Here is a 23,911-nt window from a genome sequence, read left to right as displayed (position 1 = left end):
AGAAAATCCTAAAGATGCTACCAGAAAACTACTAGAGCTAATCAGTGAATTTGGTAAAGTTCAGGATACAAAATTAATGCACAGAAATCTCTGGCATTCCTATACACTAATGATGAAAAATCTGAAAGTGAAATCAAGAAAACACTCCCATTTACCACTGCAACAAAAAGAATAAAATACCTAGGAATAAACCTACCTAAGGAGGTAAAAGACCTGTACTCAGAAAACTATAAGACACTGATGTAAGAAATCAAAGATGATACAAATAGATGGGAGAGATATACCATGTTCTTGGATTGGAAGAATCAACATGGTGAAAATGACTCTACTACCCAAAGCAATCTATAGATTCAATGCAATCCCTATCAAACTACCAATGGCATTTTTCACAGAACTAGAACAAAAAATTTCACAATTTGTATGGAAACACAAAAGACCCCGAATAGCCAAAGCAATCTTGAGAACGAAAAACGGAGCTGGAGGAATCAGGCTCCCTGACTTCACACTATACTACAAAGCTACAGTAATCAAGACAGTATGGTACTGGCACAAAAACAGAAAGATAGGTCAATGGAGATCAATGGGACAGGATAGAAAGCCCAAAGATAAACGCACGTACATATGGTCACCTTATCTTCGATAAAGGAGGCAGAAATGTACAGTGGAGAAAGGACAGCCTCTTCAATAAGTGGTGCTGGGAAAACTGGACAGGTACATGTAAAAGTATGAGATTAGATCACTCCCTAACACCATACACAAAAATAAGCTCAAAATGGATTAAAGGCCTAAATGTAAGGCCAGAAACTATCAAACTCTTAGAGGAAAACATAGGCAGAACACTCTATGGCATAAATCACAGCAAGATCCTTTTTGACCCACCTCCTAGAGAAATGGAAATAAAAACAAAAATAAACCAATGGGACCTAATGAAACTTCAAAGCTTTTGCACAGCAAAGGAAACCAAAGGAAACCAAAAGACAACCCTCAGAATGGGAGAAAATATTTGCAAATGAAGCAACTGACAAAGGATTAATCTCCAAAATTTATAAGCAGCTCATGCAGCTCAATAACAAAAAAACAAACAACCCAATCCAAAAATGGGCAGAAGACCTAAATAGACATTTCTCCAAAGAAGATATACAGACTGCCAACAAACACATGAAAGAATGCTCAACATCATTAATCATTAGAGAAATGCAAATCAAAACTACAATGAGATATCATCTCACACCAGTCAGAATGGCCATCATCAAAAAATCTACAAACAATAAATGCTGGAGAGGGTGTGGAGAAAAGGGAACACTTTTGCACTACCGGTGGGAATGTGAATTGGTACAGCCACTATGGAGAACAGTATGGAGGTTCCTTAAAAAACTACAAATAGAACTACCATATGACCCAGCAATCCCACTACTGGGCATATACCCTGAGAAAACCATAATTCAAAAAGAATCATGTACCAAAATGTTCATTGCAGCTCTATTTACAATAGCCCGGAGATGGAAACAACCTAAGTGTCCATCATCGGATGAATGGATAACGAAGATGTGGCACATATATACAATGGAATATTACTCAGCCATAAAAAGAAACGAAATTGAGCTATTTGTAATGAGGTGGATGGACCTAGAGTCTGTCATACAGAGTGAAGTAAGTCAGAAAGAGAAAGACAAATACCGTATGCTAACACATATATATGGAATTTAAGAAAAAAAATGTCTTGAAGAACCTAGGGGTAAGACAGGAATAAAGACACAGACCTACTAGAGAATGGACTTGAGGACGTGGGGAGGGGGAAGGTTAAGCTGGGACGAAGTAAGAGAGTGGCATGGACATATATACACTACCAAATGTAAAATAGCTAGCTAGTGGGAAGCAGCTGCATAGCACAGGGAGATCAGCTCAGTGCTTTGTGACCACCTAGAGGGGTGGGATAGGGAGGGTGGGAGGGAGGGAGATGCAAGAGGGAAGAAATATGGGGACATATGTATGTGTATAATTGATTCACTTTGTTATAAAGCAGAAACTAGCACACCATTGTAAAGCAATTATACTCCAATTAAGATGTAAAAAAAAAAAAGTGGGTGGATCTGAGAACTGAATGCTACATGGTGTACTGCCCATGTAGAAGAATATTACTATTCTACCATGTTTTGAAGAGAGGCACAGAGTGATTCAGATACTTGTCTAAGGTAACCAGTACTGAGCAAAATTGTTGAACTTTGATTAGAGGGTGGCATTGATAGTCTCCCCTTGAACGATGTTTCCTGCTAAACAAATATTCAGGACCTTTGGTAAAGACAAAAGACCAGTGATGGCTGAAGAGACACTGGCCCTCCTTCTTCTCCACGTCTGCCCTTGGGCCTCCTCTAGCCCACTCAACTCGCCTCTCCCTCTGTCTTTCTATAATCAGAACCCTTGCTTTCCTTTAAGGCCCAACTCCACTATATCCAAACCACACTGATTTGTCTCTTCTCTGAACTCCTTGTTTTGGATCATACATCCTTCTGAAAATCTGATGAAAGCTACAGACTTTTTCCCTCAAGGGATATGTGTTGGCATACATGCTTGCACACTCACATGCGTGAGTGCATGCACATGCGTACACGTGCGTATACATGCACGCACACACACATACTTTTGAGTATACCATTTTAGTCCCTGGACTAATTTAAAGAAGGCATTACCCTTAGGGCCAGATGAAAAAAATCTGGGAATAGGCAGCTTGCAAGTAGAATCATCCTCCTTCTTTGACTTTCACCCACCCTCCTCCAGCAACCTCTTCCCCAGACCCTAGCCTCCCCTCCTGTCTCTTATCCTCTAGCCTCCAGATGCCTTTTATTTCCCAAGGTTCATTACTACTTTGCCCTTATCCACCCACCTGGAGAGTCTCATTCCATCAGGACTCAGTCTGTCACAATGAGCTAGCTCACTTGACAGGCAGAGCCCAGATATTAAGTTTGACAGAGATTTGCAGATCAACTAGGACATATATTTGAACTGGGGTTTTCTGGAAATAATAGGGAGAGATCTGGGGGATGGGAGAAGCCCTTTCAGAACTACTGCTCATTTCACCTGTGAGAAAGACCCTTCCTGTCTACTCTAGAATGCATGATATACTTGATGTTGACCTACACAGAATTGAGATAACAGGCTGTAACTGAATATGAGGAGAGGACAAAAGCCAAGTCACTTAGATGATGATCTTCCCTAAACAGCTATCTTCAAACACCTTGCATCTGAGGTTCTGCTCCTGTTGCCACTGGCTTACCATTCCTTCTTCTCACACTGACCCCAACAGTTTATGTCAGAACTACCAAAGGAGAGGAGTTTAGGGGGAAGAAGTCCTTACAGAAACTGGCTGTGACTCCTTATGGAAGAATGTCCACTGGATGGAAAGCTTGTCCAGTGAGGCCACAGTGGTGGTGTAGGTGCAGATGAGAGTGACATTAGATCCAACAGTCACATTCACAAAATCGTCTGGGATGGTCACTTGCACTCCACGAACTGGACCTGAAAAGATAATCATCAAAAAACGATGGTACACACTCACATTCTGATGACATTTTTTTCATTACAAAGCACTTTCAATGACATCTTATTTGGGGAATCCAAGGTAAGGAGAATGTAGAATGAACCATATAGGAAAGTCGAGCAAGCAACTGGCATGGGGTAGGGGAGTTTCTAACAAATTACAGTGTGAAGATGTTCAACTCCTACGTGATGGTGAGGTAATAACACTGAACTGGGAATTTCTTCTGTGTAAGGATGGCCTGACAAAGAGGTTCTTAAAGCGTTGTCCAAGGACCCAAAAAGTCCATGAGTATGGAGAACAACCAATTCAGTTTGCCCAGGGCTGATGAGGTTCTGTAGATATGGCACTTTCAGTTTTAAAACCAGGTGAGTCTCAGGCAAGCTATATTGGTTTTGCCAGGACTTTCACTGCTTAAACCAGGAAAGTCCCAGTAAAACTAGATGAATTGGTCATCCTAGCCCTGAGACCATTTTGGGGAGGCTACAAGATCAAAATGATGTTCATAATAATACTAAGTTGTTATTTTTTTCACTCTCATCTTCTCATGAGTGTACAACAGAGTGTTCCAGCAGTTACATGACATGTAATGATATTCCTCTAGTGGCTAATGGAATGCATGTTTGTGTATTTTTGTGCTTAAATTTCTTTTAGTTTTACTTTCTAATACAATAAATATAGATAGAAATAACCTACATAGCAAAAAGTCTTTTGGGCCCTCAACAATATTTAATTGAAAATTTTATTGGGATAATAGTAGATTCACACGCAATTCTAAGAAATAAGATGGAGATCCCATGTACACTTTACTCAGCACCCCCATGGTAACTTATTTTGTAAAACTACTGTATAATATCACAACCAGGACACTGACATTGATACAGTCCCCTGATTTTATTCATTTCAGGTTTCTCCAATTTTATTTGTACTCCTGTGTGTGTATGCATTTAATTCTACACAATTTTATCACATGTGTAGGTTTGTGTATCCACAACCACAGTCAAGATACTGAACAGTCTACCACCACAAAGATCCCTCATATTTCCCTTCCATAATCGCACTCACCTCCCTCCTGTACCCCATCCCTGATCCTAAGCATTGGCAACCACTAATCTGTCTTCCATTTCTAAAATTTTGTCATTTCATAAATGTTACGTAAATGGAAGCATGGTAACCTTTTTGCTGATTAGCTTTTTTTCACTCAGCATAATTACCTAGGAATTCATCCAAATTGTTCTGTGTATCAGTAGTTCATTGCCTTTTATTGCTTAGTAACATTCAATGTTATGTATGTACCATCATTTGTTTAACCATTTACCCATTTAGGGACATCTGGGTTGTTTCTAGTTTTTAGCAGTTGAATAAAACTCCAACAAACATTCATGTACAGATTTTTGTATGAGGATAAATTCCCATGTCTCTGGGATAAATTCCCAAGAGTGCAATTGCTGGGTTAGATGGTAGTTACATGTTTAGTTTTACTAAAAGTAAAAGCAAAAAACAGCCACACTGTTTTCCAAAGTGTATGAGTGGTTCAGCCTCTCCACATCCTCATCAGCATTTGGTGCTGTCACTATTTTCTAATTTAGCCATTCTAATAGGTGCGTAGTAATATATTATTGTGATTTTAATTTGCATTTCCCTAATGCAAATTAATGATGCTAAATAACTTTTCCTGTGATTATTTGCCATTTGTATATCTTCCTCAGCAAAATGTCTTTCATGTCTTTTGCCCATTTTCTGATTGCTTAATTTTTTACTGTTGAATTTTGAGAGTTCTCTATACAACCTAGATGCTAGTCTTTTGTTGGGTAGAGCGAACTTTATTTCTTCCTTTCCTATCTGTATGTCTTTAATTAATTTTTATTGCCTTATTACAACAGCTATAACTTCCAGTATTTTATTGAATAAGAGAGTTGAGAAAGTAGACATCCTTGCCTTGTCCCCAGTCTTAGGGGAAAAGCATTCAGTATTTCACCATTAAATACAATGTTAGCTATAGGATATTTGTAGATGTTCTTTATCAAGTTAAGGGAATTCTGCCATGGGTTGAACTGGGGCCCCCAAAAGGATACGAACAAGTGCTAATCCCTGGTGCCTGTGGATGTGATCTTATTTGGAAACAGGGTCTTTGCAATGTAATTAATGATGACATAGATCACCCTGGATTTAAGGTGGGGCCTAAACCCAATGACTGCTGTCATTATAAGAACAAGAACAGTGAGATTTGTCACACAGATACATAGAAGGAAAGGCCATGTGAAGATGGAGTCAGAAATTGGAGTGATGCATATACAAGCCAGGAACGCCAAGAATTGCTAGCAGCCAGCTAGGAGAAAGGCATGGCATGGATTCTCCAGAATCAATTCTGCCAGCACTTTGACTTTGGAATTTTGGCCTCCAGAACGGTGAGAGAATAAATTTGTCTGTTTTAAGCCATCCAGTTTATGGCGATTTGTTGCAGCAGCTTTTGGAAACTAACACATCTTCTATTCCTAACATGCTAAGAGGTTTTGGGTTTTTTGTTTTGGTTTTTTGGTCTCTCTCTTTCATGAATGGGTGTTGGATTTTGTCAGGTACTTTTTCTGTACCAATTGATATGCTCTTTTTTTTTTAAGTTAGCCTGTTGATATGAGAGATTACACTGAATGGTTTACCCCAAGTACACAAGGCCGGTTCAACACTTGAAAATTGATTAATGTAACTCATCACAGCAATAGGCTAAAGAAAAATATCACATGATCATATCAATTTATTCAGCGAAAGCGTTTGACAAAATCCAACATGCATTCATGATAAAAGTTCTCAATAAACTAGGAACAGAGGACTTCTTCAACTTGATGAAGAACATTTACAAAAACCCTACAGCTAACATCATACTTAATGGTGAAAAACTAGAAGCTTTCCTACTAAGGTCAGGAACAAGGCAAGGATATCCCCTTTCATCACTCCTTTTCAACCTCATACTGGAAGCCTAGCTAATGCAATAAGACACAAAAAGGGAATAAAAGGTATACAGATTGTGAAGGAAACAAGAGATGACATGACTGCCTATGTAGAAAATCCAAAAGAATCAGCAAAAATCTCCTGGAACTAATAAATGATTATTGCAAGTTTTCGGGATACAAGGTTAATGTACAAAACTTTATCGCTTTCCTATCTATAAACGGGACTCTACTCAATATTCTGGGATAACCTATATGGGAAAAGAATCTTAAAAAGAATGAATATATGTATATGTATAACTGAATCACTTTGCTGTACACCTGAAACTAACACAACTTTGTAAATCAACTATACTATAATAAAATTAAAATTAAAAAAACACAATACAATTTACATTAGCACTCCCAGAAATGAAATACTTCAGTGTAAGTCCAACAAAATACGTACAAGATCTGTATGAGGAAAACTAAAAAATTCTGATGAAAGAAATCAGACAAGAATTAATAAATGGAGAGATATTCCATGTTTAAGGAAGACTCAATATTTCCGAGATATCAGTTCTTCCCAACTTAATCTATGGACTCAATGTAATCCCAGTCAAAATCCCAGCAAGTTATTATGTGGATAGCAACAAAGTTATTCCAAAGTTTATATGGCGAGGCAAAAGACCCAGAATAACCAAGACAAATACTGAAGGAGAAAAACAAAGTTGGAGGACTGACACTAACCAACTTAAAGACTTCCTATAAGGCTATAGTAATCAAGACTGTGTAATACTGATGAAAGAATAGACAAATAGATCAATGGAACAGAATAGAGAGGCCAGAAGTAGACCCACATAAATATAGTCAACTGATCTTTGACAAAGGAGCAAAGGCAATACAATGGAGGAAAGAAAATCTTCCCAACAAATGGTGCTGGAACAACTGGATTTCCATGTGCCAAAAAAAAAAAAGAATCTAGACATAGAACTTACACATTTCACAAAAATTATTTCAAAATGGATCACAGATCTAAATGTAAAAAGCAAAAGTATAAAACTCCTACAACATAACATAAGAGAAAATCTAGATGACCTTGGGTTTGATGATGACACCAAAAGCATGATCCATGAAAGAAAAAATTGATAAGCTGAATTTCATTAAAATTAAAACTGCTCTGTGAAAGACACTGTCAAGAGAATGAAAAGACAAGCCACAGACTAGGAGAAACTATTTACAGAAGACAAAGATAATAAAGGACCATTATCCAAAATATACAAAGAACTCTTAAAACTCAATAATAAGAAAGCAAACAACCAGATTATAAAATGGCAAAGACCTTAAAGAGACATCTCACCAAAGGTGCTATATGGATGGCAAATGAGCATATGAAAAGATGCTCCACATTTTATGTCATCAGGGAAATGCAAATTAAAACAACACTACTGGGGGACTTCCCTGGTGGTCCAGTGGTTAAGACTCTGCGCTTCTAATGGAGGGGGCACAGGTTCGATCCCTGGTCGGGGAACTAAGATTCCACATGCCGCACGGCGCAACCAAAATTTTTTTTAAATTTTTAAAAAAAATCCACAACAGTGACACACTGAATGCTGATGAGGATGTGGAGCACCAGCAACATTTGTTGCTGGTGGGAATGTAAAATGGTACAGGCATTTTGAGATAGTTTGGTGGTTTCTTACAAAACTAAACATACTCTTACCATACTATCCAGCAATTGTGTTCCTTGATATTTAACCAAAGAAGTTGAAGACTTATGTCTACACAAAAATCTGCACACAGGTTTATAGCAGCTTTATTTATAACTGCCAAAACTTGGAAGCAACCAAGATGTCCTTCAGTAAGTGAATGGATTAATAAACTGTGGTACATCCAGACACTGACAATATTATTCAGTGCTAAAAAGAAATGAGCTATCAAGCCATGAAAAGACATGGAGGAACCTTAAATGCATATTCCTAAGGGAAAGAAGCCAATTTGAAAAGGCTACACACTGTATGATTCCAACTATATGACATTGTGGAAAAGGCAAAACTATGCAGACAGTAAAAAGATGAGCGGTTGACAGGGGTTGGTGTAGAGGAAGACATCAATAAGTGGAGCACAGAGGATTTTTAGGGGAGTGAAAATACTCTGTACAATAATATAATGGTAGATACATGTGATTATACATTTGTCAAAACCTACAGGCATTGTGTTAGAAAACTCCTACTTAAGTCTTTTATTTTAGCAGACAGTCATTTTTGTTTTATGTTTTGCACACAGGTCTTGGCCTACTTTTGCATATTTCTAATGCCGGTTTAATTTGTGTGGTGTTGTTTTGGTCTGTTTGGTTATCTGGGGTCACCAGGGCTTCTATTTATCCCTGACCCCGTTGCCTGAGCACGTGGAAGCATTTCCCTAGGTCAGGTTTCTGCGTATCTCTCAGTGGGAGACAGGTATGGCAGGACACTCCTATTGGAACCCCCAGTTACCCTGGTGTCTCTTTGTGGGGGAGGAGAGACAAAGAGCCTTCTAGAACCAGATACTTTCTGTGGTTTCATCCCTCTTATCTGTTCCACCCTCCCTCCTCAGTATCGCTAGGTGAAAGTAGGGAGTCTCAGGCCCAGTGAGGAAGGAAATTGCTTCTTTTGTCTACTATCGTTGGTGGGTCTCCTGATGATTGCCCCTTGCCAGTGGTGTTGAGCTCATCTGATGTTAGAGGGACTCCCACTCAGTTTGGGGGAAGAATCAGTCTCCCTGTGGGCTGCTATGTTAGGATCAAGAAATGCCAGGACTGGGGTCCCTTCCTCCTTTGGATAAAGAGGCATAAGATACCCTGCCTCTCTGTAGTTCCCAGGGTCCAAGCCAGTTTGCTTCTTCTTACTATCTTTCAGAGTTTTCCCTTGGTTGTCTCTTGCATTATTTCCAGGGAGGCTTTATACTTGTGCTTAGTAGGGAGAAGCAAGGAGACACAGATCTATGTCATTTTGCCCAAACCAGAAATCTCCCTCAAGATTTAAGACTGTAAAAGGGGCCTAAGAGAACTATTGGCCTTAGAAAAGGATCTGCTTCCCATACGATTTAGAGGAATACCAAAGAGCTCCCTACCCCAAAATCCAGCCTACCACTGTACTTGAAATCCTTAGTACTATGTAAACATTTTCCCAAGGGATGTTATAGGGGACAATATTTTGGGTAACACTATAGAGGCATTGGCTCATCGTAATAACTGGTTATTATCCATTGCGAAGTCAGAGTATAGAAGCTTTCCCGGATGGAACATAAGACTGTCAGGCAAGTATTAGAAAAGGTCAAGTTTAAGAGGTGCTCTCTGTGCTGCAGGGGGGCTAGAGTGAGAACGCTAGCTGCCTTCTAGGTTGGGACAGGATGAGGATACAAAGATGGTGGGAAGATCAGAGGAAATAGTACAGAAAGACAAATTCCTGGCCCCCTTCCCAAAGACGACTTTAATTTTATTTTTTCTTAATGACAGTGGTCAGGCAAAAGGAACTCAGAGAATTAAACATTTTGAAAATTTTCAAGAAAAAGCAAACCATGGTACTGATTACCCTTGGTTTCCTGGATTCAATAGCCATGTCCTTTGTCACAGCCAGGCCATCTGGTCCAGCTGCTTCTCTGTTAGAGTTGGCTGTTTACATGGCAACCAATGTCTTGATGAATTGAGAGAAGTGTTTTAGGGTAGACACCAAGGCAGCACCTTCTAACTCCATGCAGTTTTCCCTTTCCCAATGTTCTCCTCCCTGTGTTTCTGGTTCCCATAATGCGTATCCCCAAAACAAAATTGGCCTGCAGAAATCAGCTGCATTTTCTGATGGAAAGTTCACTGGAGAAAGCTAAGTGACTCTCTCCTGCCCTCAGAAGCCCATCTCATTTCTCCTGGAAGTTAGCCACATCCACCTCTGGCTATGCCCAAATAGTGACTTCCCAATGTCTTTAAAGCATCCAAAATTAAAGGGATAGAATGGGGATTCGGTGGCCATTAAAGTTCCCATAAACTTTCCCCTAAAAAAGGGATGTTGAAGGTATTATTTGGCCATCATTTTTGTCCTCTATTTTATGTCCCAGTATCTATTATGGGATTGGCTAAAGGTAATAATTTATGATAGGTAAGGCAAAAAAAGAACAAAAAACAAACCAAAAAAGCCTTTAAGGGCTACCCTCGACAAAAGTGCCTGAAGGCAGAGTAAACACAATCCTCACACGAGGTAAGCCATGGAAGAAGTCTTGATGCCTATCAGTTAGTATCTGTTGAGCACCTATTTTCTGCCACAAACAGTGCTAACACTGGGGAAATACTAATGAACAAGACAGACACAATCTCTGCCTGCCATGTCAACGCATGAGGAACCATTTATAGTACAGACCAGAATGGAGGCAAATGAAAATCAAGGATTTGGGATTTTCAATGTATTTTTAATAGAAGACATATAAATATGTAAATTGAGATCTGTAAAAGCTCAACAATATCACCTCGGAATAAGTATGGTAACCTCCAAATCCACTGTGAGACAACATATTTTTAAGAATACGACACATTGTTCTGTAAATAGGTAACAATTGGCAAGGCAATATTTCCAGGCCATTTTTATTGCCCTGATTCCCAATACTCAGCACCATAATCAATCCTTAAATTCTGAAGAAAAGACAGTTTTCAGAAACTGTCCATCTCTAATATAATGACAATACATTTCAGAGCTGAGTTATATATTTCCAGATGAACTTTAAAAAAAATGTCACATCATTCAATTAGTGCACACTCACTACTTAAACCTCTGAGACCACTGTCTATCCCAGCACTGTCCAATAGAACTTTCTGTGATGATGGAAATGTTCTACAGCTGTGCTGTCCAGTTCAGTAGCCATTACCCACGTGTAGCTATGGAACACCTGAAATGTGGCTAGGGTGACTGAAGAACAGAATTTCTTATTTTATTTAACTTGAATTTATTTATATTTAAATAGCCACATGTGGATAGTGAACAGTACAAATTTAGTCTTAAACTGAAAGTGATTCTGTGTGTGTCAGGAAAAAAAAATGTTCCCTTCCTTTGGATTCATTTAGTCTAAATTGAGAAATTATTTAAAAATTGAAAAAATCAGAAAAAGTCTCCACATTGACAAGACTGTGAATAAACAGCAAAATAAAGATTAGTACCTGATTTAAACAAAACTCAGAATTGCAATTTCACTCACTGACCTGGCTGAATTAAAAACAACACCCCCCCAAAAAAAACACATACATGGTTGAAATATGTGTGACTGCTTTTAAAAATCAGTGAATACTATTAAAGGAAAAGAATCCAAGTTGTATACACTTGAGTTAATCAACACTCTAGAAAGATTTTAAATGTCTCATGTTTTGGTAATGATTGTTCATTCATCTATTTAATGCCTACAATGTGGAAGGCATTTTGCTTGTAGGGGGATTATTATTCTCCTATTATACCAAATAGCCATATTTGACCTGATGCATTTGAAGTGATTTAATTTCCAGCAACTTCATGTAAAATTGCTTCATTTTTGAGTTAGGGAATAATATAACCAAATGATCACTAACTTTATGGATCTGACTGCAAAACCAAAGTTCAAATATATTACTGCATTAAAATGCATAGCACGTACCTTCCGAGAATGGAAACAACATTAACATATCTTTCCAACAGGTGACTAATATATATTACAAGCATCTAAAATGATATGCTTGAACTTTTGCAAAAGACATTTTTTTTTTGCAGAAAACATTTTTGATTAACATTATTTTCCTGAAGTAGAATTTAACCCAACTTCCTTAGAAGTCAGCAGAAAGGTTTTCATTAAAATAAAATCAGTCATGCTTACCTGTACAAAAAATTCATTTTATATATGTAAGTGAAAATCATTTCTGGATGCTTGGGGTTTGAGGAGGTAATCCACTCTTTTATTTTTCCACCTTTATTCAAATATGATTTACATATAACATCATGTAAGTTTAAGCTGTACAAAGTGTTGATTTGATATATATTTCAAAATGATTACCACCATAGCATTAACTAACACTTCCATCACATCACATAATTATGTTTTCTTTTTTGTGGTGACAATATTTAAGATCTACCCTCTTAAAAACTTTCAACCATATAATACAGTATTGTCAATTGTAGTCACCATGCTGTACATTAGATCCCCAGAACTTATTCATCTTCTAACCGGAAGTTTATACCCTTCGAACAACATCTCCACATTACCGCACACCCACCACCCCTGGTAACCACTGCTATACTCTCTGTTTCTATGAATTCAGTTTTTTGTTTTTAGATACAATTCTACATACGAGTGAGATCATACAGTGTTTGTCTTTCTCTGACTTATTTCACTTTGCATAATGCCCTTAAGGTCCATCCATGTCACGAATGGCAAGATTTCGGAAGGTAGTTAATTCTTTCAGTAAACCTTTCCTATGTGCCCACCATGTGCCAAGCACCATGCTTGACACCAAAAATGTGACATTCTTCCTGACCAGGAAACAAGTCCAGGTAGGACATCAAATTACACATGGATGGAAACATTACCTCACAGCCATTTCTGGATCAACTGATGGACACTACTAACACCAGGCATACATTACTGAACTCTTTCTTTCTCTGACTTCCATACTTATGTAAGCAAACAACAATATATTGTACCATATATTATACCATTTTTCCATTCTATCTACTAGACTGACACTACCACATTTTGCTTTGGGCCAGCTAAATTGTATATGTACACTATACACCAACAAAACCAGTTATACAGTAATTTAAAAACAAAGTCTCTGAAGTATTTATTGGTCACTCTGATTGGGCTTTGTTCCCAAAGTCATAATCAAGTAAGATCCTGACATCATCTAAGTAAGTTTTAAACAATAAAAAAAAATGTATACAAGGCATAAACCCAATTTTGTAATGTAATACATACACTTGCAAAGGAAAAAAATAAGAAATTCACCCAAATCTCTGGTAAGATTTCTGGTGACTTTTATTTTCTTATTTATACATTTCCGTATTTCCAACCTCTCTACAAAGACCATACATTACACTTATAATCGGTAAAAATTATATATATATATATATATATATATATATATATGTTTGTTAGAGTGAACAACCACTCTTGCAACTGTTCTGAAACTGGCATCTAGTATAGGCCAGAGAAAGGCGTCACATAGGGAAGTAGGTGTTGACTACAGGTGTGATTTTTAGAGGGCTAGTGCAGAAGGCCCAGGGGCGACCCAATTAGCTAATGACTGGAAGCTCTTTAAAAGGAACAAAGACTTTCACTGTCTAAAGTTAAGGTTTTAAAATGAATACCCCTGGGGGAAAGGGAAAATAGTAACATATGTTCCCACCAGGATGGAAATTGAGAAAGGCGGCTTTTTCCAGCTCTAAGTCCTGGTTAGATCACTGGATAAATGCAGTATTGCCTTCTGGTGACTCCACGGAGCATGTTTGTTTAAACAGTAACGAACATTTAGAGAACTATTACTAAATACCATATAGTTTTGAAAAGTAACACTTTTTTCTGATTATAAAAATTATGTAATATTCTTTGTAGAAACCGTGGAAAATATGAAAAAGGCAGAGAATAAGATAAAAAAAAACATCTATAATCCCAGCAGCCAGAGGCAATCACAATGAGCAGTTTGGTATATAACCTTCTAGTAATTTATTCTAGGAATGTGGGTATATCCTGCTTTTTCACTCAATATTTTATCCTGAGCATTTTCTTATGTCATTAAATATGTTTAGTAAACCTCATTCTAATAACTGGCTAATATTACTGATGGCTTAAAAATATCATTTCTTGGGTAAACAACCTTCTTGTATCTACCATGGACCTAATTTATCATAAGAACAGATTCAAAATGTATCCGGTATTTGAAAAAACTGGCCAAGGGGTTTTTCTGAATTAGTGATCTCTCCTGGGCCTACCAACATTAGGATTTTGACTCTAAAAATAATTTTGTTCCACTCAAACCCCTAAAAACACCCATACTGTGCACAACGATAAACCACTCACATATTTTCCTAAACACAGTCTTATGTTTGGAAAAGGACAACTCTTAAGAAATGTTAGATAGTAAAGCACTCCCGGCCAGGCTTAGCAAGTCAATCAAAATGAGTTTGAAGGAAATGCTGAAGTAAAACAGAGAAAAATGTATCCTTGGCACAAACTTCAGCTTCTGAGTAAATTCATCTGTTCAACTTTCAAACGAAAAAAAAAGGAAGATACTGTGATTTTCCTGTGAAAGAAATCCTTGTTCAGAAACTACATGAAACAATTCTATTTACAGGCTGGGCCCCCAAAATATCGGCATGACACATATTTGCTAAGCAAGATTTCCGAAAATTATTTTACTCAGCATACTAATCATAGTTCCTTTTAAGCACAGGAGGGGAATAGTCTATGTAAAAATTTGCGATTTCAGTTTAAAAAGAAACTCTATTCCCAATGATCTGTGGTCGGTTGGAGATCCTTTCCTTACCTGCAAGGCAGCTTAGGATCAGAAAGACCTTCCAAAATGTGAACACCATCGTGCCAAGGTTCGCTGAGCGCAGCCAGGGTCCAGTAGCTCTCCTGGGCTAGGCTGAGTCTCAAACTGGCTTCTTCAGTCACACCGAGGTTTGCCAGTCTTATCTGCTGGCATCACCAAGCAAACAAGCCTCTTCGGGCTTACTTATTGGGTACAGACCTTTCTCAGAGCAGATGTGTGTTTCTTTGAAACACTTTTCATGGGGCGTGTTTCCTTGACATATTTGCTACTGTGTTAATAATAAACCCACATATTTAAATTCTTCAATCTTACACAGATTCTCTAAGTTTTATTGTTTAAAATCAATCTTATTGAAAAGTTATACTTGGGGGGGGGGAAGATATAATTGGAAGAGAACCTATATAAATAAAAGTTGACAAGGCTAATTAATTTCAAATACTTCTATAAAAGTCTCAGGGCATTGATTCACTAACCTTTTACAAATTAAGTTAGCAAATTGGTGCTCTAAGATTTTCTCAGGGGACAGGGTTCACAGGAAGGGCACAGCGGACATGAAGTAAGAAAGCATTCATTTCTATGAGAACAAACTCTGGACATGTCACACTTTTGTGAAGCCCTAGCAGTAGGATGAATTGCATGCTTTTGTCTTCCAAGTTAGAAACCCTATAGCATTTATTCATCCACCTAATTTTGCAAAATCAGGTGAATGAATAAATGCTTTAAGACTTCCACTGGATGAGCCTGAATGTTTGCAGAATTAGGATACTGAATAGGTACCACAGAGTTAACTTGGAAAGGGGGTTCACTAGAAAGGAATGGCAGGCTGCAGAGATGAGAGGCCTTCAATTGAACATGAACTTCTAACAAAGTTGCTCTCATGCTTACGTTACCCTGAGATGCATAAGGGCCTCCTCTGGCTCTTCACCTGCAAGCTCTAAATGCTGGTGTTTCTGTCTCTACAGTAGTTCTCAGATTTGTCCCTTCTCCAGTCTGCTGCTTCCATCCCGGTCCAGGCACGCCAACTCCTCGCCTCTAGCCTACTGTAGCAGCTTCCTAAATGGTCTCCCTGACTCCTTCCCCCTTCACTCCGTGTACCAGCCACATGCCAATGTTCCAATCTTGATCACGCATCTTCAATGACACCATTATGGACTCTTTCATCAAGTCCAAAGTCCTTATTCTGGATTCCCAGCCTTCCAGCCTCTGGTCCTCACCTCATCTGAACTTAAGTCATGTTAAGTCATCCACCTGAAAAATGCTGTCAAAGGTTATTGCCTCAAAGTGTTCAGTCCCATGAAATATGTGCAGGTTGCAGTGAGATGTTTTATGAATTTTAATTCACAGGAAATATTTGGCGCCATCTCATCTCAGCCAAGCCAGTTTCCCACTGCTCCTCAGAAAGCCATTTTGCCCTCATCAAGTATGATACCTTCTCGAAGCCTTCTCTGTCCATGTTCATGTCTGATGCCAAACTTTGGCTTCAGGTGAATTCCATCACTACTTAGAACTTTCTCCTCCCTCCTTTTGCTCTCTAAGCATATTCTTAGTGCAGATCAGTCATGCTGTCCTATGTGAAAATTTTGAAGAGCCCGCAAACCTCCCCTCTCTGGGCTCCCTCTTGGATAAATCTGTATTGTACTTAGATCCAATACCCTACAGTTGGCTCCTGATTACTCTTCAGTAGTCTCCTGTTTATTAATGGGGTCTCCCCTAAATCCACTGGCTGTGAGCCCCTCCAGGGCAGGGACCAGGTCTTATACAAGGAGTTCCCAACTTAAGAAAGGGTATGCCCCAAAATGTATTGGTAAGCCCATTGTTTGAACCCAAGAGTACACATTCCTGCTAAAGCAATGCTATAAATGAAGTCTCATTCCCAAACCTACGCAGAGCATAGTCTAGCAGTGGCTTGAATTCTGGGTGCTGGGCAATGTAGGGTAGGGGAGGAGAAGAAGGGGCAGCAGGTGGCAGAGAAAGAACATTCCTTTCCTTTCCCAAGACACAGGTTGAGCACAAGGCAACGTTTTTTCCCAAATAACTATTACATGTCTTTGTCACCCACCTTCCCTTCTGCCCCCCACCCTCGTGGTCCACTGGCCCCTTGTGTACCTAGGCTTCCCTAAGGGAGAGTCTTACTCCCCCAAAATCCTGTGCGGAAAAATTACTGTTTTCTTTCCAATCCTATTCCTCCAAGAAACACACTCCCTCCTCTGTATCAGCAGGTATCAGTTCCATACTAGGAGGGAACAAAATCAATTGCCATGAACATTCCCCAACCTGTTTACACTATTGAAAATAGAATGCTTGTCTTCCCCCAGATAAATCTCTGAACAGGAGTAGCAGGCAATGAATAAAGACAAATGGTCTGAGGGAGGTTTTGCAGAGGAGGACAACTTGTAGGGCAGCCTTCTGGAGGTCCACACCAGCTCTTCTCAGCCTTGGTTCTGCCTCTGAGCCACCAAGCCTCCGAGAGACCCATAGTTTTCATAATGGCTCCTCTGGAAGTAATACTGGCTTTTCCAGTGGTGGGGAGCTGGAATGGGGAAAGAAATCTCTGAGTCTGGTGTTTATCAGCTAAGGACTTCCTGTGTTTCCTTCCGTGTGCCATAAGTGATATAGTAGGGTGATTATATAATTAATCATAAAACTAGGACAGTTTTGAGAGTGAAAGTGGTGCTATTAGCAATTACATGAGACAGATAGTGTAAACCATGATGGTCCCAGGCAAACCTGAACGTCCGGCCTCCTGCCCCCAGGAGAGTGCTAAGCACACAGCAGGTGCTAAATAAGAGCCTGCTGATTAATTCAGTATGTCCAGGGTGATTGGCGCTGAGATGGGGAGTGGAGGGTATAGCTTAAGGCTATTGCCAAAATCCATCTGCACCAGAATCTCTCATACAAACACAAAACACTCTAGAAAATTTAAGTAAAATGCTTACACTGTTGCTATGTGGGAACTAACTTGGACAGGTAGAGCTCTGTTAAAATAAGGGATCATCTAAAGTTTCCACTTTGGACTGAATTTTGATGTCATTGACTATTGCTCAGAAGAAGCGAGTCATTAACTGGCATGTGAAATATTATCAAATATCTTGCAGAGTTTTACAGAGCTTTACAATTTTCAAACTGCTTTTCCATTTTATCTTCACAACTGATAATAAAGTAGGGCAGGTATTATCTACATTCTCTGTATAAGAAAACAGAGGCTCAGAAACGTTGTGTCTTTCCCAAGGCCACAGAGCACGGATTAGATGCTGTCCTTCCTGTCACACTGCACAGTGTAACTGTATCGTAACAAACATGCCACTGCCTTCAGGGTTCTTCTCTGGGAACTTTCAGAAACGTGCACTATCTGACTTATCCCTCATTTTTTTTATACTTAAAAATTACAAAAGTAATACATTTTGACTGTAAAGGGATTTCAAAGAACAAAGAAGCATACAGAGGATAAAAAAAAATTCTCCATTCTCTCACCCACATGTGTAATCTCATGCCATGTTCCCAAGCAATGGGAGTTTTTCATTTTTCTCAGCCTTTCTGTGAATTTACACACATGCACATGAGGTGGGTTTTTTCTTTTTTTTTAAGGTAATCATAACATATGTATTGTTCTATTAAGTTGGTTTTTTTCCCCCCAGAAAGCGCTTTTGTTATCTCTTTATGTCACCATGTACAAGTACATCTATAGATCTACCTTATCCGTTTTAAGGCTATATGGTATTTCATAGTATGAATGTACAATACCACAACTTACTTTACCATTCTCCTCTTGGTGAATTCTTAGGTCATTTCCAGTATTTCACTATTATAAACAATGGTGAAATGAACATCCTTTTGCTTATATTTCTGCCCACTTATGTGATTATTTCTGTAGATTAGGTACCTAGAAATGGAATTGCTGGATGATCAAGGGGTATGAACATTTTAATTTGGGGCAGATTATGAAACATTGCTCACCAGAAATTCTTTACAAATCTACACCTCCATTAAGAGCGTATGAGAGTGCCCGTTTCTCCACAGCCTTGTCCACAATGAAATTTATCAGTCTTTTAATTTTATTAGTATCATGGATGAAAACTGGTATTGCATTGTTGTTTTAATCTGTATTTCTCTAATGAGGTTAAGCCTCTTTTCATAGATTTACTGGCCTAATTTCTGTTCCTTTTCCTGTAAACTGCCTGTTTTATGACCTTATACCATTTTCTCACTGAGTTATCTTTGCATATTGTAGAAGTACTCTTTACAGTTATGAATCTTAATCTGAGTTTGGTACATACATTACAAATATTTTCTTCCAGCCCATCACTTTTTTAAAAAATTTGTCTTTTAGTATAAAGAAGTTTGCATTTTGTCGTAGTTAAATCTAGCAATTTTTTTTCTTTGCAGCTTCTGAGTTTCATGTCTTCTTTAAGAAATCCTTCTCTAATCCAAGACTATAGAAATATTATTATATAATGTTAATATTAATATATAATATTATACTTTCTTCTAGTGTTTCTATCATTTTGTCCCATCTTTCAGTTATGGCAATTCTCCCCTTCCACTTTCTCAGGCCAAAAGCCTTTGTGTTATCCTTGACTCCTCTGCTTCCCTCATGGACCACAACTAATTCATCAGCAAATTCTTCTGGGTTCGTGTTCAAAATATACCCAGGCTCTGACCACTTTTCCCACCTTTCACTGTTACCATCTGAGTCTCTGTCACCTCATCAATTGCCTGGCTCACTGCAATAGGCCCCTAACTGGTCTCCTTGCTTCGCCTTTGTCCCCCTTGTCTATTCTCACAGCAACTGGAGTGATTCTTTTCTATGTAAGTCAGATTACGTCTCACTTTTGCTCAAGATCCTCCAATAGTTCCCAATTTCTCTCACAGTAAAAGCCAAAGTCTTTAAAATGACTTAGAAGACCCTAAGGTGATCTGCATCACCCATTCCACACCTCTCCAACCTTATCTCCTACCATTCTTCCCTCTCTCACTCTGCTCCAGCCACCTGCTCTTCTTGTTGACCTTCCACACCAGCCAGGCATGCTCCCACTTTTTAGGGCGTTTTTACTGGCAGTTGCCTCTGTCTGTGACACTCTAACCCCAGATATCAACAGGGCAAACTCCCTCATCTTCAAGTCTTTGCTCAAATGTCAGTTTTCAACGTCTCCCTTATTCGCACAATTTAAAACTGCAGCTGTCCCCACTCCAGCCCTCCCAGTCCCCACTAGCTTTTCCTTTTTTCATAGCACTCATTAACGTCCAACATACTATACAGCTTACTTATTGTTTACTTTTTCACCCAACTAGAAAGTAAGTTTCAAGAGGGCAGGAATTTCTGTCTGTTTTACCAAGGGCCTAGAATGGTGCCTTACACGTACCAGGTACTCAATAATTTTTTGTTAAATGAACAAATTTGTGAATTTGGATTTAATCCATTTGGAATTTATTTTTGTGTATTGTGTGACATACGGCGAAATATTTTTTTAACGCCCTAAGGTCCTAAATTAGAGCAAATCCTTACCCTTTAAGGGAATTTTCTCTTTGAAAATAGCTAGTTCATTTGAGGCTAATTCTAATAGTTAAGGTAGGTGATCAAGTTCAGTAATGCTGTTTTGTGGTCAAGAAATGAGGCATAATTATAAGATAATGAGCCTGCTGTCTTCGTGTGGCTTGGGAGCTGGTTCAGAAGTCAATCTCAGGTTTCCAAAAGACAGACCAAGGCCATTCTTATGGCACCATTATGAGAGAGACAAACAGACAGAGACAGAGAGATCTGGGAGTAAAGCTTTTCATATATATATGTTTTTTTAATTTAATTTTATTTTTTATACAGCAGGTTCTTATTAGCTATCTATTTTATACATATTAGTGTATACATGTCAATCCCAATCTCCCAATTCATCACACCACCACCATCCCCCCACCCTGCTTTCCCCCCTTGGTGCCCATATGTCTGTTCTCTACACCTGTGTCTCTGTTTCTGCCTTGCAAACCGGTTCATCTGTACCATTTTTCTAGGTTCCACATACATGCGTTAATATACGATATTTGTTTTTCTCTTTCTGACTTACTTCACTCTGTATGACAGTCCCTAGGTCCATCTATGTCTCTACAAATGACCCAATTTCGTTCCTTTTCATGGCTGCGTAATATTCCGTTGTATATATGTACTACACCTTCTATATCCATTCATCTGTCGATGGGCATTTAGATTGCTTCCATGACCTGGTTATTGTAAATAGTGCTGCAATGAACATTGGGGTGCATGTGTCTTTTTGAATTATGGTTTTCTCTGGGTATATGCCCAGTAGTGGGATTGCTGGGTCATATGGTAATTCTATTTGTAGTTTTTTAAGGAACCTCCATACTGTTCTCCATAGATACTGTATCAATTTACATTCCTACCAACAGTGTAAGCAGGTTCCCTTTTCTCCACACCTCCTCTCTATCCTGTTCCATTGATCTATATTTCTGTTTTTGTGCCAGTACCATATTGTGTTGATTACTGTAGCTTTGTAGTGTACTCTGAAGTCAAGGAGCCTGATTCCTCCAGCTCCGTTTTTTTCCCTCAAGACTACTTTGGCTATAAGGGGTCTTTTGTGTCTCCATACAAATTTTAAGATATTTTGTTCTAGTTCTGTAAAAAATGTCACTGGTAATTTGATAGGGATTGCATTGAATCTGTAGATTGCTTTGGGTAGTATAGTCATTTTCACAATATTGATTCTTCCAATGGAAGAACATGGTATATCTCTCCATCTGTTTGTGTCATCTTTGATTTCGTTCATCAGTGTCTTATAGTTTTCTGCATACAGGTCTTTTACCTCCTTAGGTAGGTTTATTCCTAGGTATTTTGTTCTTTTTGTGACAATGGTGAATGGGATTGTTTCCTTAATTTCACTTTCTGATCTTTCTTGTTAGTGTATAGGAATGCAAGAGATTTCTGTGCATTAATTTTGTATCCTGCAACTTTACCGGATTCATTAATTAGCTCTAGTAGTTTACTGGTGGCATCTTTAGGATTCTCTATGTATAGTATCATGTCATCTGCAAACAGTGGCAGTTTTACTTCTTTTCCAATTTGTATTCATTTTACTTCTTTTTCTTCTCTGATTGCCGTGGCTAGGACTTGCAAAATTATGTTGAATAATAGTGGTGAGAGTGGACATCCTTGTCTTGTTCCTGATTTTACAGGAAATGGTTTCAGATTTTCACCATTGAGAATGGTGTTTGCTGTGGGTTTGTTGTATATGGGCTTTATTATGTTGAGGGAGGTTCCCTCTATACCCACTTTCTGGAGAGTTTTTATCATAAATGGGTGTTGAATTTTGTCAAAAGCTTTTGCTGCATCTATTGAGATGATCATATGATTTTTATTCTTCAATTTGTTAATATGGTATATCACATTGATTGATTTGCATGTATTGAAGAATCCTTGCCTCCCTGGGACATATATATTTTTGATAGTTGAAGTAGTCAACATGGGAAAATCAGAATTTATTGGACTTCCTTATACACTCTTTACACTTTTGTATGATTTTTAAAATTTTGAATTATATTTAGAAGGGCACCATATAGTCAGTGCTTTGAGTCTTAAGATTTTAATTCATTCCTGTTGGAACGGTTCTCAAGAAGTTGTTTCAAAAATTCCTTGTGCAATCACAGCACCATTGAAGCTTCATTGCTTTTTCCAACTGCCTGCCAGGCATCTCTGCTTAGATACCCCACCTTGCGCATCAAACTTTACCTCACACATATCATCCTCTGTTTCCAAATCTGTGCCACTTCCCAGCCACTGTTGCTGGTGCTCCCATTATAAATCTTCGTTGGGGTATTCATTGGCTTCTACTTTTATTCACCCTGCCAATCCACCAGTACCAAATCCTATTGAGAACGTCTTTAATAGTCTATCTTCTTCTTTCCATCTCTTGCCTTACTCCAGTTCAGTCACTGTTATCTCTCATTTAGATGGTTGCAGTAGCCTCCTAGCCCATCTCCTGGCCTCAAATCTTCCTCTCAAATCCATTTTTTAAAACCCTGCCAGATAAGTTTTCCTAAAGTCCAATGTAATCATGTTATTCTTATAATCAAAAATCTTTCATGACTCCCCATCATCTTTTTTCCCAAGACATAAACATTTTTATCTGGCATCCAATAGGTACCCAACCTACCTTTCCTGTCTATTTTCTGCTATTTGTAACACCAAAGAATGTCAGAGCTGGCCGAAGTCTTACGAGTAGTCTCCAAACAAAACAAAATACTCTCTGTTCCCTGAACATATGCCTCACTTTTTCACCCCTGTGCCCTTACAAAGCTATTCCCTCCTTCTAGATCACTCACCCTACCAAATCTCATTGTCAAATATCTACTCATCCTATAAGCCTCATCACAAATGCTAACTCCTCCATAGATTGTCTCCTGATTCCCATATGATGTGATCTCATCTTTACAGCACTAGTGAATACCATTTGCCCAGCACTTAGAGGTTAATGCAGCTACTCGTGTACTGGTCCTCTTCATGCTTCTAAGAATGCAAGCTCTGAAGGAGGATAAGGACTGTGTTTAGGTGATTTCTCTCTCTCTCTCTCTCTCTCTCTCTCTCTCTCACACACACACACACACACACACACACACACTGAGATTGTTATGGGCCAGGCATTATGCTAAGTTCTTTATATGTATTATATCACAATCTTCTTCAAAGCTTTATGATATATAGGTAGTATTATTATGCCCATTTTATAGCGGAAGAAACAGAAGCACGGGGAAATCCAGCGATTTGCACAAATCTCACATATAGCAACAGATAGACTCAGGACTCATATTCTCGTCCCTCTCAACTGGCTTCAAATATTCCTGTTATATAGCCTGCATCCTATTTCACATGCACAGTTAGATGGTCTTCTGCCCTCTTCAGTGGGCAGTACCTATTGGCTC

At 38.6% G+C, this 23,911-nt stretch overlaps 1 protein-coding gene across 1 annotated transcript in view; it reads right to left on the bottom strand.

The window, feature by feature from the left end:
- Window positions 1-15,032, bottom strand: part of VSIG1 (V-set and immunoglobulin domain containing 1) — a gene marked incomplete at both ends in the record, with an annotated part of 33,190 nt that extends 18,158 nt beyond the window's left edge. Inside the window, 2 exons of the mRNA XM_082865134.1 lie at window positions 3,353-3,513; window positions 14,984-15,032. Coding sequence (XP_082721260.1) covers window positions 3,353-3,513; window positions 14,984-15,032 — 210 coding nt within the window. The remainder of the gene's footprint in view (window positions 1-3,352; window positions 3,514-14,983) is intronic.
- Between the last annotated feature and the right edge of the window lie 8,879 nt (window positions 15,033-23,911).

The sequence above is a fragment of the Leucopleurus acutus genome (genome assembly GCF_964270905.1).
Source record: "Leucopleurus acutus genome assembly, chromosome: X".
NCBI lineage: Eukaryota > Metazoa > Chordata > Mammalia > Artiodactyla > Delphinidae > Leucopleurus > Leucopleurus acutus.
This window is presented reverse-complemented; position numbering and strand designations above follow the sequence as displayed.